The 18896-nt window shown below is 36.7% G+C and overlaps 2 protein-coding genes across 7 annotated transcripts in view; one reads left to right on the top strand and one right to left on the bottom strand.

The window, feature by feature from the left end:
- LOC139760368 (uncharacterized) overlaps window positions 1–1924 on the top strand; it is a 26288-nt gene extending 24364 nt beyond the window's left edge. For all 3 annotated transcript variants that reach the window (XM_071683453.1, XM_071683452.1, XM_071683454.1), the window contains one exon: window positions 1380–1924. In XM_071683453.1, the coding sequence (XP_071539554.1) occupies window positions 1380–1720 (341 nt within the window). In that variant the 3' untranslated portion in view covers window positions 1721–1924. The remainder of the gene's footprint in view (window positions 1–1379) is intronic.
- The window catches only part of GCC88 (GRIP and coiled-coil domain containing 88 kDa), a 25065-nt gene extending 6169 nt beyond the window's left edge, over window positions 1–18896 (bottom strand). Inside the window, exons 1-12 of one of the 4 annotated variants that reach the window (XM_071683440.1) lie at window positions 18764–18896; window positions 16844–16961; window positions 15347–15534; window positions 13367–13525; window positions 11548–11693; window positions 9711–9876; window positions 7889–8002; window positions 5784–5948; window positions 4346–4514; window positions 4092–4197; window positions 3770–3905; window positions 2864–3058 (exon numbers count right to left, since the gene is read on the bottom strand). In XM_071683440.1, the coding sequence (XP_071539541.1) occupies window positions 2864–3058; window positions 3770–3905; window positions 4092–4197; window positions 4346–4514; window positions 5784–5948; window positions 7889–8002; window positions 9711–9876; window positions 11548–11693; window positions 13367–13525; window positions 15347–15534; window positions 16844–16922 (1623 nt within the window). In that variant the 5' untranslated portion in view covers window positions 16923–16961; window positions 18764–18896. Of the gene's footprint in view, window positions 1–2863; window positions 3059–3769; window positions 3906–4091; window positions 4198–4345; window positions 4515–5783; window positions 5949–7888; window positions 8003–9710; window positions 9877–11547; window positions 11694–13366; window positions 13526–15346; window positions 15535–16843; window positions 16962–18516; window positions 18708–18763 lie in introns of those variants that run through there. The other 3 variants (XM_071683439.1, XM_071683438.1, XM_071683441.1) reach the window with 3 other exon arrangements.

Below are 18896 nucleotides of genomic sequence, written 5' to 3'. Positions count from 1 at the left end.
CACTTTAATACTCCAGAAACAGAAAAGCAGTATAAATGCACATACATATATCATACTCATGCATATCTGCCATTTCCCACATTAGCAAGGAAGTGTTTAGAATGTAGAACTGAGCCTGAGAGGGAAAATCCTCACTTGGCCCTCTTCTCTGTTCCTTGTTTTGGAAAAGTAAAAACTGGAGGGGAGGATTTCCAGCTCCCCTGCTCCCTCCCTTTTTAGTCGCCTTTTACAACAAGCAGGGAATAAGCGAGAAGTATTCTTTCTCCCCCATCCCCAGGGATAACATATAAATATATATATATGTATGTGCACATATATACCTTGAAACATTACACTGGTTACTCTCTCATCCTCAAATGATTTGATGAATGAGGACCCAAGGTTATAAAGGGAAGGATAGTCTTTTCCCATGGCCCCAGTATATATATCTCTGACATACATTCCCTCTGTGAACTCCCATCAAAGGGGGGTAGCCACAGCAAAAGATTCTCTAATTATCCCTGTCCTTAGATACCTCCCTCACATACACCATCCCAGACATTCTTCACCTTCAGGACTCTTCAACTCTATTTTCTCATGTCACAAGTAGTCTCCCTCTCACACCAACCCCTTTACTCACACTGTCATACACTCCTTTTAAACTCTCTGTCTTGCATTCTTTCCACCTGGCCAAACCACCTCAAAGTATTATGTTTCACCTACTTTGCAACTCCACAATTCATTCCCTTTGCATTCCGCTCCCTATCTGTATCTTTGATGCCTGTTCCCAACTGAAACTCCCTCAAGGGGGTGGCCATGGCAATAGTCTTCATAAATAGCAAACTCCAGTGCCACTTTTTAACCTTTAGTGCCTCACCCTTAACAGGCCACTAGTAGAGGGCAAGTCCAAGTGCAGTGTTTGCAGAGGCTCCTCCCAAATGTTCCTATTTACTACTTCTACCTAAAGCTCCTGCCAAATCTCTCATCCATCCCCTCAGGACTTCATTCTATCTAGTCATACCACGTGCTCCTCTCAAACAACTCATTTCCACAGCCTAGATTCTTGAACTAGAATAAAATGTGCAGTGATTCTTGGGTCCTCACCAACCCTTCATAATCAATGGAACATTATTCCCTCTATACCTAACTTTTCTGGGACTTCAACTGCATCTCACTGGTTTATGCTATATTATTTGTTTTTGTAATTACCTGAAAGTCATCACAAGAGATGCATTTTGAATAATCTATCATATTGGCAGTGTTAGCATCAAATGACAATGAAAGGTTGGTACCCTTTCACACAATCAAGAAGTTGCATGAATCAAAAGAGATGGAATTTCTTCAGCATTATTTTTAGTTTAAGTCATATTACTCTTTTTCATTATGATATTCTTTTGCAGATGTCGCAGAAGACACAATGCCCGTCAAGTCACCAGATGACCCTCGATGTGTAGTTCACTATCCTGATCTACAGACTGAAAAAGATTCTCCTATAATTTTACTATGTGAAAAGAGTTATAATAAACTTATTGACTGTAAGAAAATAAGAGTGCAGTCAGGAGAAAAAGATTATCATGCTCAACAATGTGAAACTATTCCAATCCTGAGCTATGATCCTGAAAGAGATGGCTACCACAGACCTTGTTACTTGAAGTTTATAAAAACAAATGCAATCAGCAAACTAAAATGTGACCAAGAAAACAACAATGAAAAGTCAGATTCTCTTGAAAATCATATTTAAACATATTTCATTCACTCAGCAACCATGCCACAGCATATAACCATCACATGGTAATCTTCTTTATGACATGTAAATTCTGTGACAAATGAAACTAAGTGATATGAGAATTTACAATACTAAACTGGCATGAAATTTGCTCCAAATGAGGTTGTGACAAAAGAAAGGCTGTGAAAAGTAATTCAAATAAAAAGTGCAAAAATCAAATTCTAAAGTGTCTCTACCTTCCTCTGTCAGACAACAGAAAAATGATAATATTGTAAAAATACATGATATTATTGGAACTCTATTTTTTCAGTCAACTTATAAAATTGCCCTGAACACCATCAACTTACAGAAGGGTGTCCCTTCAAAACTTGCAATATTTCCTTAAAGTACAGGTACATATGATTAACACTGCACTAATAATGCAGAAGATATCAAAGCATAAGCTTAAAGCTCTCTGTAATGAAACATTTGCTTATGCCTTCTTTTTGACAGGGTGGTGTACAAAGCCTTCATGTGTTGAGAGGGTACACATGGGTATGTTTGATGGTACAATAGTTTCAACAATGCTGTTAGGATATGAGGCATGGGTCCTACATAAACAAGTATGGAAAAGGGTGAATATGTAGGAAAGGAAATGGTTGAGGACAAAATTTTGTGTGAGGTAGGTTGATTAAGAAAGAAATGATGGAGTATGGGAGAGGTGTGGCAATAAGTGGAGTATGACAGGGAGAGCTGAAAAGGTGCTAAAATGGTTTGGACAAATGAAGAGGATGATTAAGGGGATATTACTAAAAGGGTACACATGTAGGAAGTGGAGGGAACAAGGGTAAGGGAGGAAGTGGAAAAAGGGAGTGAAAGATGCTTTGAGTGTTTGGGGCTTGAACATGCAGGAGGGTGTCAAGTTTACATGGGACAGAACTGTGGTTTCAGTGCATTACCAATTACAGCTAGAGGTTGGAAGTGAGCATATGTGGCTTTTCTTCGTCCGTTCCTGGCTACCTCACTAACATGGGAAACAGTAATAATAAGGAACAACAAATCTGTTCCCACATAAAATATTCCAGCAATTGTCATGCTGGGGTCAACAAATTATACTGAAATAGAAGTTGTCCTATCTAATTCGTATTTATCAAAGTTCACGGATGTGACTGTTCTTACTTGAGGAGGTGCTTTTTCTCGTTCATGCAGCTGCTGAGTTAGACGCTGAATTTCCAAATCACGCTCAGCTAATGTAGCAAGTGAACGCTGCTGTTGCAAAGACAACTGCTGTTCCACAGCTGCCACAGTCACTCTGCTTTCACTTTCTACACGTCGCAACTGATCTTCATGTGATGATCTCAAAGATGACAACTCCTGTAACGCATCCAGCATATTTTCTAACCACAATAATTTCAAACAAGAGTAAACTGCCATTCTTTTAGCAACAAAGTATTTGGCTATGGGAAATATTCAGTGATCACTTATAACTGCATCGTGACCAATAAGAAGTTTCTTCAAGATACTGACTTGTTTTGGTATCAACAGGTACTGAGTTTATGCTAACAAGTAAAGTCAAAGCAATACTCTGACCTGTCAAGTCATATTTCAATGAACCACAAGTCTGTGAGGTTTTGACTGGACTCTATACATCTACAATTTGCAATTATTATATTCTCTTATTTCGATAGGTAAAATACAGACCTTCAAATAGCTTAGTGTGGTACCATGAAAACATACTTTTTTCTTTTACAAGAAAGAGAATGGTGAGGGGCCCAGATAAATAATATGAGTAACATCTTACATGAACCTTGGCCACCACATGAAGCACCATATTCCCTCCATGATGAAAGGTGATTTGACAGGAAGAGTTCAACTGACATCTACCTTCATCATTACATAAATTTTAATATATCACCATTTCTTTACATCACCAGAGGTCTGCCCTTTATTATGTAACATCTTTTTTTTTAGCATTAAATCTATCATTATCAATAATTGCTGGGACTATGGCCACAGTAGACAAGATTCTCCAGACAACAGAAATTCCCTTTTCCAACAAATATAATCAATGAGGTCTATCCTTACATATTTAAGTGATGCCACCTGCTGGGAATGGGAATCTGCTGCATGCTGAGCTGCTGAGGTGAGACTACGTATTTTTTGTCGCAATTCTTCTAATTGTTTTCCACACTCTCCTTTGCAGGTTGTTTCCCCGATAACTCTGCATGTACACACACATATGTACGTTTATAAAATAGGCACTAATACTCATGCATTTTATCTATATTCTATTCTAAGTAACACAAACTTATAGCCAATTTTTAAGTCAAAGCCACCTAAAATAACTTAGGTCATATTTCATAAAAGCCTGTCACTCTCTGTGAAGAGCACAAAGGGAAACACTTACTTTGACTGCTGCTTGGAAGATATCTTGTAGTTTTCAAATTCCTCCTTCAGCTGATCATACTCCTGCTGACAGCGAGCATGGATGTTTTCACCTCCACTTAGAAGGCCTGTTAAATTTATTAATGTTTACCATAAAATGGAACCATGAATTAGTAATAAATTTACTTGACACTTATACTTTCATGACAGATAATATGGTTCCAGAAAAAAGTGCAAAAAAGCAATCAATATCAAATTATGAATTAATGCTCATACTCTCAACATCAACAGGATGTGATGTGTGAAGATTTGCATTGATCAGCTGATCTCTAAGCTTGGTTAGGCGATCACAAAGGGTATTGATGTCTGTTTCACTGTTGTCTACATCGGGTTCTAGACGAGATAAAAGAAAACCATTTTCCTGTGCCAGCTCTGATACTTTATCCTGAAAATAAAAAACTTTAAGTACATCTTATCAAAGAGAAGGCAGTTTAAAGTACAAGAAATATGCTGCATTTGAATTCAGTTACACAAGCAAATGATCACTTTTGGTGACAGGCAGCATAATCCCTATAAAATGGTAGGAAAACCAACCAAACAATAATCCATACTAAATCAAAAGAATACTTCAAAAAATCTTCAAGGTGGTAAGTTGCCCAATTGCATGCAATGAACCAATTAGTTCACCAGTTAAATATTTCAGCCCACAAGAAAACACATCAGCTATAAGGATGATGAGGTGGCAATTATGCCGTTGTGGTTAACATGTAGTTTTTTACAGGTGTTTCTTAATTCTGTCTGAGTGAGGTAAAGTCAACAGAAAAACCTTGGTTGGCTCCCCCCCCCCCCCCCCCCCCTCTGTTCTTTTAGAAAGCAAAACATGAGAGCAGGATATTCAGCCCCCACCCCTTCACCTTCTACAACACACAGAAGATACATGGAAAGTATTCCCTCTCCTTTGAATATTACTAATTTCTATTTTCTTTTTTTCCACTTGCTACTTCCTTATTTTCACTTTTCTCTTTTGTCAGTTCCTAAAAAGCCCTTCTTTGTATCATGTATTCCCAGTTCTGCATATAAATGCTGACCCCATTCATTTGAAGGCAAAAACAAAAAATAAATTTTCTCAGCAGGGGTTATGAGAAACTGCTAATGGGTTTTTACCGTAGGATGCTTTGGAGATATCAGTAGTGAGGAATTTGATAAGTTTTGATATGTGCTTTATAATCTTGAATGTGAAAGGAGGCACCATTACATAAATATAGGTACTATCTATGTATGTACATATTTCTGACACCAGTTCCAACTGGAACTCCATCAAGGGGGTAGCCACAGCAACAGAGTCTCTAAACCTAGTGGACTCCAGTGCCGCTGCTTAGCCTTTAGTGCCTCACCCTTAACAGGCCACTACAGAGGGCAACTCTAGTGCAGTGTTTGCAGGGGGTCCTACCTACTGTTCCTACTGACTACTTCTACCTTATGTGTCTACCTTATATAGATGCTCTTGTACGAATTACACAAGAAACTAAAGTTCAGTACTAACTCTAATGAAACAATTTACAGGGGAAAAAAAAGATGACAAATAATGGTGAAAAAAAAGCAAAATCTCTCAACACTTAAAGTTTTATAAAAATATCCCATGAAGATAAGTAACATATGTTCATAAGAAGCTGCAAAATTAAAAAATCTAATAATCATAGGTTATAACACCAACCTTCAGTTTATGGATGGCATGAAGATCACCTTGTCGTGTACGATCATAAGATGCCACAGTAAAGGAAAGGTCAGCCAATCGGGCTTCTAAGCTTGCCACACGTTCCTCATGTGACTTTGCCAAATCCCTTGCAGATTCTTCCACTACAGCAGCACGAGTTCGTTCCTGGTTCAAACCAAAACAAAATTTGGTAACTGAAAGCTACAATGAAGTCAACAGCATGATTTCTGGACATCTATTAACCAGATAGTTCATTAATCTCTTTTTTCATGAAAAGACCCATTTGTAAATATGTCTGCTTCCCACTGGTGGAAGATTGTAAACCAACCACTAGACAGTGTCTTTGAATGTTCTGATCTACATGGCGCCAATCAACTGATGTTCAATTGTCATTGCATGTTTCTCATTAGTATCAGGTGTACAGCAGCGATATCTATCAACTCAAACTGAGTAAACATGTAGTTTATGCTATTTTTCATGAATGAATGAGCACATATTCAGCTGTGATGCATGTGAATACTTCCTTGTATTGATTTTTAGTTAAAAAAAATTATATCACCAGCTTTCTCTCCCCATTCAAAGTGCAAAAATTATATTTATTTTTTTTATTATACTTTGTCGCTGTCTCCCGCGTTTGCGAGGTAGCGCAAGGAAACAGACGAAAGAAATGGCCCAACCCCCCCCCCCATACACATGTATATACATACGTCCACACACGCAAATATACATACCTACACAGCTTTCCATGGTATATATATATATATATATATATATATATATATATATATATATATATTTTTTTTTTTTACCTCGTCGCTGTCTCCCGCGTTTGCGAGGTAGCGCAAGGAAACAGACGAAAGAAATGGCCCAACCCCCCCCATACACATGTACATACACACGTCCACACATGCAAATATACATACCTACACAGCTTTCCATGGTTTACCCCGGACGCTTCACATGCCTTGATTCAATCCACTGACAGCACGTCAACCCCGGTATACCACATCGCTCCAATTCACTCTATTCCTTGCCCTCCTTTCACCCTCCTGCATGTTCAGGCCCCGATCACACAAAATCCTTTTCACTCCATCTTTCCACCTCCAATTTGGTCTCCCTCTTCTCCTCGTTCCCTCCATCTCCGACACATATATCCTCTTGGTCAATCTTTCCTCACTCATTCTCTCCATGTGCCCAAACCACTTCAAAACACCCTCTTCTGCTCTCTCAACCACGCTCTTTTTATTTCCACACATCTCTCTTACCCTTACGTTACTTACTCGATCAAACCACCTCACACCACACATTGTCCTCAAACATCTCATTTCCAGCACATCCATCCTCCTGCGCACAACTCAAAGTGCAAAAATATCTCTATGAAAAAAACTTCATTTGTTTATTTCTTTCATTGATTCTTCATTTACATCAGTAAGATATATGCTGTTGTTCAAATATATATTTTCCCCTTTATCAAATTGGTTCCACAACAGGTCAGGTGTCTGATGTACGATGATAACAAACTCCAAACTTTTCAGTTTATTTGCAATATATTCAGTTAGCTGTTGTCATTTTTGGTGTGACAAATATAATCTAATAATCTTTTCATTTTCTCTCCTTCCACATTTTTCTTTCTTTTTCAATACATGTTTGCCATTTCCTAAGTGAATGAGGTAGCATCCAAAACATGATTAAGCCTTAGAGGGAAAACGATCCTCATTTACCTTCTCCCTCTTTTAATTCTTTTGGACAGTAATACAGGAAAGGAGGATTTCCAGCCCCTTGCTCCTGCCCTTCTTAGTCACCTTCTGTGACAGAAGGAGATAAATAGGCAGTATTCTTTCTCCCTATATAAAGAACTTTGAATTACAAAAATTATGCTATAGAAAAGAGTGAAAATTTACATCGCTCTCCATTCATTAACAGTTTGCCATGTCAAAATGTTCAGTTTCGCTGATGAAGATCAAGAGATGGCAATGTCTGCAATCACAGCACAGATGGTAGAAATACTCAAGTTCTGTTTGCACTTTACATACAGTGTCACTCCCCTTACACAAGATAACAAGTCTTGTCTCTGACCTAATATTTTGAAATAAATATAAACATACTTGCTGCAGGGCCTCTGTGTGTTGTTTTCTCATTTCTTCCATCTGCCCATGTATCTTTCGTAACAATGGAGGCTCCTCAGACTGTTGCTCTGCTCTCTTAAGACGAGATCGAACCTTAATAAGTCAGAGTCTATGATTAATACCAAATACATAATACATCTACCAATGGTAATTTCTTAACATCTAGAAAATAAATTATACTTTGATATGCTTCCTAACAATCCTCTTATATCATTCTCATCAATGGGAGACCTAATGCTTCAGAGCATAAAACAATAATGCTATCAAAGGTAGCCAAGTCACAACACTTTTTTATATCTAACTGCTTTCCATGCTTAAGTGTGGTAGCACCGGGAACAAAAGAACAATGGTCTTATCTGTTCAAAACTGTCTTTAACCATCATGTATTGCCATCATGACAAACAAAATCAATAAATAAAAAATTACTTGAAGAAAACTCTTAATTCAAAATGTGATCATGTAAGTAACATACTCAAAGGTTAGTATAAACTCACTTGTGCAGTAATAAAGTTTGTGGTACATGAGGGGTGACATGCTATCTCTGGGTTAAACCATGGAGTAGTCTGTGGTATTTGAGTGTGGATAGCAAATACTGGTTTTCATACAATATACATGATAGCTAAAGGGGGTGGATTTAGTCAAATGAGACCACTGTTCTCTTGTTCTTGAAGTTACTGCACTAATCCATGAGAAGCAATTATGTAAAACTGAAAATACCTTTTTTTCATACTTGTTCACTATTTTCCACATTAGTGAGGTAGCACCAGAGACAGATGAAGAAAAGGCCTCAATCACTCACATCCATTCTCTAGCTGTCATGTGTAATGCACCAAAACTACAGCAAACTATCAACAACCAGACCTCACAAAGCTTTCTGTGGTTTTCCCAGGACAGCTTCATATGCCCTGGTTCAGTACACTGACAGCACTTCATCCCCTGTTAACTACATTGATCCAATTCACTCAATCCTGAACATGCCTTTCACTGTCCTGCAAGGTCAGGCCCTAAGCACTCAAAATCTTATTCACTCCATTCTCCCATATCCAATTTCTCCTGATGCCATCCAACTCTGACAAATACATCCTTTTTGTCAGCCACTCCATACTTATTCACTCCATATATGAATAAAAGTAACATTAAAGTGAAAAAATTTAAGTGAATGTAACTGAATATCTTAAATAATCTTTACAATCTAAAACTGAATACAAGAGATGAAAGACTATCAAACAGGTCTAAGTATAAGCCTTTTTACCAAACACTTACAGCTTTTCAGGGATAAACAATGACAAATACACACTGAAGGCTACATATAACTAAAGCAACCATGCCAAAACTTACATAACTGTCTAGAAATTAAAGTAATTTTAACAATCATAAAGTTTAGCCAACTAGTTATTTCTTCTTAATCGTGGGTAAACTGATACCACTCAAATATAAATCTGGGACACCAAAGTACCAACTTTCAATCCTGTCTCTATTAAAAGATATGCTCTATTCATGAAAATAAAGGAAAAATATCTATACGATAGATAAACAAATCTTACATTAGAATGGTTAACTATTAAAGATTAGTTGCCACCAAATACTGCATTCATTTTCAATTCTGAAGGATTCACACTCAGCACTGGGGCTACACAAAGGGTAAGTCATAGCAGGATACATAAAAATATCTTCATCAGTAAGATATAAAATGGTCCTCTTGTCCCATTATAGTGCTACATCGGACAACTGAGACCAAACAGTCTACTAAAAGGAACCTTTTCTTGAACAGCATTATATATCTTAAAAAATTAAGCATTACCTGCTCTAGTTCATTTTGAAGATCACTGATTTTCTTTTCATAGTGTTCTTGTGGACGATGGTTGGCAGGTGCCATGGATCTTTGCAACTGCTGTGTTGCTTCATCTAGTGATGCCTCTAAGCGCTCTTTTGTACTTCGTTCCACTGCTAACTTGCTCTCTAATTCCCTTCAGAAAATTATGTGCAAAATCAGCTAATACAAATATACATGTCAGCAATTAATACTTTCATAGACAATATCACATAAATATCAACATGTTAATGATAAGCATCATTACGAAGGAGAAATGGGAGGACAAATACAAAAGTAAGGATAGACATGATGAGCTATGCAGCATTTAAGTTACACAAAACATTACCCATAAATTCTGAGACTGTCGTGAGGTAAGACCTCACTGATGACAGGGAACTGCTTGCTCTTAAAGAAAAATTAGGTGAGGTCTATTTTCTCTGTTATTGTTAATGTTATCACAACTACAATAACTAATGATAATCATAATAATTATACAATACAAAGCTCCCTTCTTTATATACCAGCTCTCAGAATATATATACTGTTTGGCAACTCCTGAATATCATTATCCTACACACTCAAACAACACTAACAATCCTGATTCACATTTTACCATGACCCTTTCTTTTTCATGCCATTCATCCTTCATAAGAAGTCTCACATTTTTTCACGGCCTGTATTACCTCTGATTCCATTTCAGCAAAAAGCATCCTTGTCCCTTACAAATGTAAGAGCTTCCCTTTCTAAATATGTGTGAGACTGCTTTTGTCATTTCAAGAGATCCTTACACTCCACTCACCTACCCATATCCACAAAAACTTGTACTTAAAACCCATATACAGAGCTCTTCCTAAACAATGTTGTCTTACAAGTTGGTTTGTGTAAATGTTGCTGATGAACTCAGTCATTGAAAAAATCTAAACCATGCAATTGCAACAATAATGAACTACGTTGGGTAGCATTCATAATAATGAACGACTGCTATTCCTCCACTGCATTACCAGCATCAGTCTCACAAAGCCCTGCCATAATGTTTTGTTCTCCTTTATTTTGAATGTCTTTTCAATATAATATCAGTGTTTATACTTCAACAAAGCCCAACTGAATAAGTGGAAAATAACCAACATGGAGGGATTTATCTCTGGTCTGAAAAAACCAAGAGAAGGTACTAACTAGGTCAACTTAGATATCTAAGGAATTCAGATGCTGGAAAATATGGAATGAGTATAGCCAAAGCACTTGACATCCCCCCCCCCCCCCCCCCCCCCCCCCCCAAGTTGGTGAGAATAAATTGTTAATGTAAAACAAAATTAAAGAAATGCTCAAAGTGTGACACCTGAACCTGCTACTAAAATAACTCACCACAGAAACGAAATCATGGAAAACATAGAAAGACTTCTGAGTGTATGAAATGATCAAAATCAGTATAACCATGTTAGGTGTATTATCTATATTTGTTTTATATCTAAAAAATCTAACTAATAACAATACAATTTTCCGTACCTAATAGCTTTTGTAAAACCTTTTTGACCAACAAGGTTCCAATAAATGTTACCACTATGTCTTTGGGTTTGTGTTAAATTTTCATCATATGACATGCTGTTTCACTTAAAGTTGCACTTTTTTGGGATGCATCCCCAACATTTGTACAGACTCCCTGTATGTCTAAATTTAGAAATAAATATATGGTGAACAGGAAGTATAATACTGTAATGGAATGCTGAGTTGAATGGGAATGACTTATGCAGATGGGTCCTGAACATTAACCCCCAATTTTCGCTATAGCAAGTCTATAGTTTTCCACTTGTGTAATATAATGCCATACCTCAACATAACAGCTGAATTCTGTGTGTCTTGATCACGTTCATGCTGTGCAACAATCAGTCGACTTCGCAAATCCTGTAGCTTTTCCTCTGTGTCAACTTCACATGCTGTTTTGGCATCCAAAGCTTCCTGTAGGCTCCTCTCCAACTATAAATAAAAGAAAAGGATACGGTAATATTCTCATTACAAGGTCTTCATTATACAACACATGAGTTTCCAGACTCAATCCTTATTCTATCTATATCTCTGAAATCCATTCCTCTCATTAAGGGGTGGTCACAGTAAGAGAGTCTCCACTTATCCCAGTCCTTACATGCCCCCATTGCATACACCATTCCACACATTCTTTTCCCATTTTTCTCCCTCTAGTACTTTTCCACTCCATTTCCCCATGTCACAGGTGGTCTTCCTCTTAAAACAACCCTTTTAATTGTAATAGCATACAATCTCCTTGTAAACACCCCATCCTGCATCTTTTCCACAAGCATGAAACATCTAAAAGTATTACATTTCAACCACTCCATAATTCATTCCCTTTGCATTCCCTACCACACCAAATCTCTCATATACCCCGTCATTACTTTCTTCATTCCATCTTGTCATACTATTTCCACATATCACCACCATGACCCATTTCCATAGCCTGGAATCTTGACCTCTTTAACTCATTCTATGTACATGTTTCGCTGCATTGGTCAAGGTTGGGAAGACTATGCTGTCCTTAATACTTCCTTCACCTCCATACATACACCTCTATCCTTCATTATTCTACTATGGAACTCAATGATTCTTCTACCTTGTACTGTTCTCTCCCTTATCTCTCCTTTCATATCACCAAACTTTCCCAGGATAACTCCAAAATACTTAAATTGTCACCCCTTCCAGTCTTTCTCCCCCATATCTAAAACACATTACACTTTCTTCTCTTACTCAGCAGGGCTTTGCAAAATCTATACCTTCACTCTATTTCCTTTCATAAACCATTACTTTTACTCATCTATCATCCACCACCTACATTTACATACATCATAAAACACTTAAAACCTTCCATGCCTCCACTTTCAGCAAACAACACAGTATCTTCTGCAAACAGACTTATCAATAGCCACCATACCTCACTGCTACACTCCATTTCTGCACTCCTTTTCCCTAGTTTTGCTTTCATCTCTCATAACTCCGTCCATATAAACATTAAAAAGCCATGATGACATCATTCAACATATACTTTAACATAACAAAAAGCAAGAACCTGCACACAATGAAACAGTACAAGGCAAGAAACTACTTCAAGATAATGGTCAAAGAGAAAAGTACGCTTATATTTCAATAAAACCTTCATGTAATTACAAGCACTTCTACGGTAACCTTCAAGAGATGAGATGGGTAAGGCTTTTCTTCATTTGCACTCCCATAATTAATAACATTTTCAGCAATTCAGGCTCTGACTGTGAGCTTGGTTGTTAAAAAAGGTGGTAAAAAGAGGCTTAAGCAGAAACATGCGCTGTTTTCTCTTGAATATGTGGTCTCATTTGATTTTCTTTCTTGCCATACTGTAATTCACAGAAAGACAAAACCACACTAAACCAAAAAACATTTTTTCAACATTCATGGTGAGACTGTGGAGATGAAATGATATATAAATGACAAAACATATAGATGACAAATAAAGCCTCTGTCACACATTTCCTCTCTTTCCAAAATTCGAGCTATTAGGAGATGAAAAATCATCAATTTCATGTTCTATATGGAACTCAACAATGTGTGTGTTATGCAAGGGGATAACCAGGTATGTGTAATTATCTAAAACAAGACATACAAACCTTTTCTTTTTCACCCAGAAGTCTCTTCTTGTCATTCTGAAAAGATACTTCAGTTCGTTTTTTCTCTGAAGACAATGTGTTTAGAGCAGAAGTCAATGCAGCAACTTTTTTCTTTAGGTCTTCTTTAATATCATCTGAGCTTCTCTGTCTTCCACTGTCCTACAAGACAAATCATCTCTATATTGCAAATGCATCATGCACAAGTATCGAATGCCTAAATGCTAAAACATTAAACATAACTGACTTTCACATGAAACATACTGAGATTATTTACGTATTTACATCAAATTTTACTAGGATTAAAAAAAAAATTCATTTTGCTAGGGGTAAAAGACAACATACATATACTATGGCAAGATATATTGTGTACTTCAGAAACAGCCCGAGGAAGATAAATATCCATGAAATATGGAAAAAAAATCTCCAATCTTGAGTGAATAACTATTAGACACACAAATGTTCATGTTGTATACCCAACTAAAAACCACTGATATTCCATTACTGAAGAGGGGTACCACTAGAGCTTCCTATTGGATGCTGTAATACCCAAAACAGTCTCAAACCCTTAAAACTGACTATAGAAAAACAAGCAAATCTGGTGGATGGGCTTTGATTTTGGTGTAGTACACATTACAGCTAGAGAGTGGAGATTAGTGAAACACAATTTCTTCCTCTGACATTAGTGCTATCTCATCTTAAGATGAAATCATAAACAAGTATAAGAAAACAATAAGTTTTGTCATAAGTGTCCACAGTTCCCATGTAGTGTGGTAGCACCAGGAACACATGAATAACAGCCCTATCTTGCTGCACTTAAACCCCCTCCCCATAACTTTCCACGGTTTCCCCTGAACATTTCATACGTTCTGGTTCATCCCACTGACAGCACGTCATCCCCTGTATACTACATAATTCCAGTTCTATTTATCTCATGCCAAGCTCACATGTTCAAGCTCCCATAACTCAAAGCCATTTTCATTCCAAACTTCTAACTTCTCCCTGTCTTCTTTCTTCTTGTTCCTTACACTTCTATGTATACCATATTTGTCAGCTTTTCCTAAATTAACCTTTCCATATGTCTATACCATTTCAGCACACTCTCTTCAGCTGTCTCACACATAATTATTGCTTATCCTATCATAACTCATTCGATTAAACCTTCTCATGCTGCATACTGTCCTCAAGCATATTACTTCCAACACATCCACCCTCTTCCATACCTCCTTATCTACGGCTCTTACCTCACATGAATACATTAATAAAATAATAATAATAATAATGATAATGATGATAATAATAATAATAATAATAATAATAATAATAATAAAAGTGCTAATAAAATAAATATTCATTTATTATACTTAGTCGCTGTCTCCCACATTAGTGAGGTAGTGCAAGGAAACAGAAGAAAGAATGGCCCAACCCACCCACATACAAATGTATATACAAAAACGCCCACACACGCACATATACTTACCTATACATTTCAAAGTATACATACATATACATACACAGACATAACATATATGCACATGTACTTATTCATACTTGCTGCCTTCATCCATTCCTGTCACCACTCTGCCACACATGAAATGGCACCCCCTCCCCCTGCGCAAACACGTGAGGTAGCACTAGGAAAAGATAACAAAGGCCACATTCATTCACAGTCAGTCTCTAGCTGTCATGTGCCATGCCTCCCCTATCCCGAGGGATAGAGAAGAAAGAATACTTCCCACGCACTCCCCACAGGTTGTAGAAGGCAAGTAAAGGGGACGGGAGCAAGGGGCTGGAAATACTCCCCTCCCTGTATTCTAACTTTCTAAAAGGGGAAACAGAAGGAGTCATGCGGGGAGTGCTCATCCTCCTCAAAGGATCAGATTGGGGTGTCTAAATGAGTGTGGAAAGAATACTATAAATAATAATTCAATAACAATAATGATCAAATAATAATAATAATCATAACAATAATAAAAGACACACCTTTGAGTCATCTGACTGAGGTTCAGCACCATCACCTTGCTGTAAATCTGTCTCTTTTTCTGAACCATCAGGCCTTTCCGCATTTGTTGTGTTATCTGATTTTGAGTTTTGGGTTTCTGCTAAAGCTGATAAGCTTGCTTCAAGGGCTTCTTTTTCTTTTAACAAGCCTTTGTAGGCTCTCACAACATCTGTCAAGATATCAATAATATATTTTCAAACAGTAACTGCTTTGTTGATGTTTTAAACAATCCTGTAAGACTGAGGACAGTTGGACCTGGTAATGTTAAAGACTGCTATAATCACCATCAACCGAGCTCCTCAGAAAGAGTAGTGAAGGTGATAGAAAGTTCTGGAAATTTATATAATCAGTTCCCAGAGTACTATGACTTATTGTTGATGTTACAAACTAAGCTAACAAAGTCCAATAATTTATGTCTTTTAAGAGATAACCTTAACTTCCCGTACTTACATTTTAGACTAAACTTACACGTTTTGAGAATCCTGACAAACTACATTGGGCCACAGATTATCAGATGCCATCTCGGCCATGTTTAAACAAACACTGAATTGGAAAATCCATAACACAAGTCCATGGTGGAAGGAAAAGAAAAAAATCACAAAAATAAAAATACAAAGATAAAATTCTTGTGTGGATGACCTAAGACATTTAAAGGAGACTAAGGGATGATAGAGATGATTCATCAAACAAAGTTTACCATAAAGACATGGCATCCTGAAAAGATGTACAGATTGTTAAATTTGAGATAGCATAAGCATCTTTCTATGCACCATATAACACCAAAGAGTTACATGAGTGAGAACCTTCACAGTACAATTGTCAAAACTTTACATCTAAGCAGTCCAGACACCAACCTGTGAATCTGGCCCTCACATATCTATCACTTCTCTTAATTCCCCTCCCCCCATTTCCTAACCCTGGGCATTTAACAACAATAAGCAGGTTCTCCTCTTCTGAAAAAATATCACATTTGAAAGCACTCATATGTACTAACAAGGGAAAAAAAGGATGTAGCAAAGTATTCACACCAAAATGGCCACTATTTCCTTTTACAGAAAAAATATCATCAGCCTTTCTAAAAGATATGAAACTGCTTGTTATCTTCTTTTAAATAAAACAAAAATTACCAAGTTTAATTCAAAACTTGGGAAAGAATCTGCTTAAGAAGCTGCCTATCTTCAAAGGCACAACACACTTGTACTGTGAACTTCACTAGATAAAAAAAGATAGAGATCAAGTAGAAAAATAAGATTATGAGAGGTGCATACTAACATAAGGCATATCAGTTTAAGTTCAAAAGAAAGGTTTACTTGACTGGCATGTAAAATGCACGATGCAAGTAAATAAAATCCAATAAAGTAATAATAAATCAACAAATTCTGATTCATATATAATCTTCCACTGCAACAATTTCCAAACTATATTAAGATAGTATATCTAAAGTATTTTCCATTCAAAATGTATTTTGACTAACACACCTTTTAATTTTGTTTCATATTTGGAAATCTGCTCCCTTTGTTTTTCCACCGTGGCAAGCAATTCTCGTTTGCTTGTCATTGTTCTAAATGTTTGGTGGCATGCACATCAAATTATATCCTGAAATACAAAAATTACAGTAGACTAACATGTTTCTTGTGAACATTATCACACCATAAACAATCATATTATCTTTACTGACTGACATCTTAATCGGTTCAATATTTCCAAAGAACATTTTATACATCTACTCCTCCTAAGATTTTCAAGACATATTGCACTCAAATATGCATACTTCATTGTCAAACATAATAACACAAAGTCAATTATCTACTTTCAATAAATAACCTTTATCATTTCTATTAAATCATACTCAGATTATTATATCTTACATCTCAATATCACCTGTAATTTAATTCCTTTTTACCTTGATGGGTCAAGTGAACAGGGCTTTGCAAAACATCCATCTATTCTACTTCCAAACAGTGAGAAAAAATAATACAATTTTCCACACTGTAGACAATGCTCCATTGATCATATGCAACACTCTGGGTAGTCAGGTGAGATATATTTCTCAAGTCATGCCTACACCCTTCGGCAATTAGGATTATGCACATCTTGGGAAACGCTGAGTTTTTTAATGTAAAGTAGGAACACAATCCACTTGTTTGAAATAAACAGAATGTCACTTAATTTAGCAGCAGAAATGACAGTAGAAGTATGCAACATTTAATTGGTCTGCTGCTGAGGACTACATGGCTGATCGCTGCTTCTTGACTATTCAGCACCAATTGCCCAACAATCAATTATGGGCATTTCTACTATATCTAGACTAGAATAATAAACATTTAAGATAAATCTTGACTGCTTAAGAGGTTTGGAGATGTTTTCATAGGATCTGTTGATATGATACAAGTGTATTACCTACTTAAACATCACTTAACCCGACACTTCCCGTAATATTCTCTCCTCACCTTATTTGATGCCATTTAACAAAATACCTTGCTCAAATTCATGCTCTTCAACTTTATCTAGTCACTAAACACCACACAATCATTACAGAACATATGAAATCAATATTCCAAGCTCAGAGCAATGCATTTACTATCAACACAGTTGTGGGGAGGGATATGAAGCTTAGGTAAACATGTAGGGTACCTGTTAATAAAAATAAGTAAAACATTTGTAAAAATCATTAGAATCTTTAATTGCCTCACCTAACTTTCCCAAGAAATATACCACATAACCAACCACTTCCAGCAAACATACTTGATTATCATGATAAATCATTGATGATTATCCATTGACAATATGGCTACTGTGGCAAATCCTGGCTGCTTGGATAAGTCTACTAAAGTTTGTATAAGATCTATTGATTTCAAGATGTACTTTCCCTACTGTAATGAGACTCAGACCCACGTTTCCCTAATCTTCACAACCCTGCCCAAGTTAATCACATGTTAAGGAAAAGAGCAACGCGACTCATGTTTCAAGGACTTCTAATGTAAGGAGTTCATTATTATGCATTTCTCCTGAATTTGTGTTATCTGTGCGGCACTAACTACATGTTGCACATGACCTCAATACCAAAAGTAATAACAGCATTTTCTTCTAATCGAACATAACTGAACACTTATCCTAATTCACGAGTTAGGCTAATCACTAGACACTTTACCAATAACATTGACTAACACTTGTTCTTATCATGTCCAGAATATTCTTCGGCAATTACACTCGTTCTGATCAATCAATAACAGTAGAATTTTCAAATGTGTGTCCATCTTTGGTGGTAAACAATGTTAACACCAACATTGTTGTGGTGCGACAGCTGGGTGGGCTACAGTCTGCTTGGGGAACTTGGCAAGCTCATGACGTACCAACGGAATGATACACTTTTACCGAAAATATTCAACGTTTCTTACTTTCCAGAGAAGCTGAATTCTATCTTGCCTATTTATCAATGAAACTGATCCATTCTCACTTATATCGTTGCTTCATTCATTTAATAATCCATTTTTTTTTTCTGAATAGAAGTGCACGTTTGGTCGGTTATAG

Source organism: Panulirus ornatus, chromosome 36 (assembly GCF_036320965.1).
Source record: "Panulirus ornatus isolate Po-2019 chromosome 36, ASM3632096v1, whole genome shotgun sequence".
NCBI lineage: Eukaryota > Metazoa > Arthropoda > Malacostraca > Decapoda > Palinuridae > Panulirus > Panulirus ornatus.
Note: the sequence above shows the minus strand (reverse complement) of the source record. Positions and strands in the feature narration are given on the sequence as shown.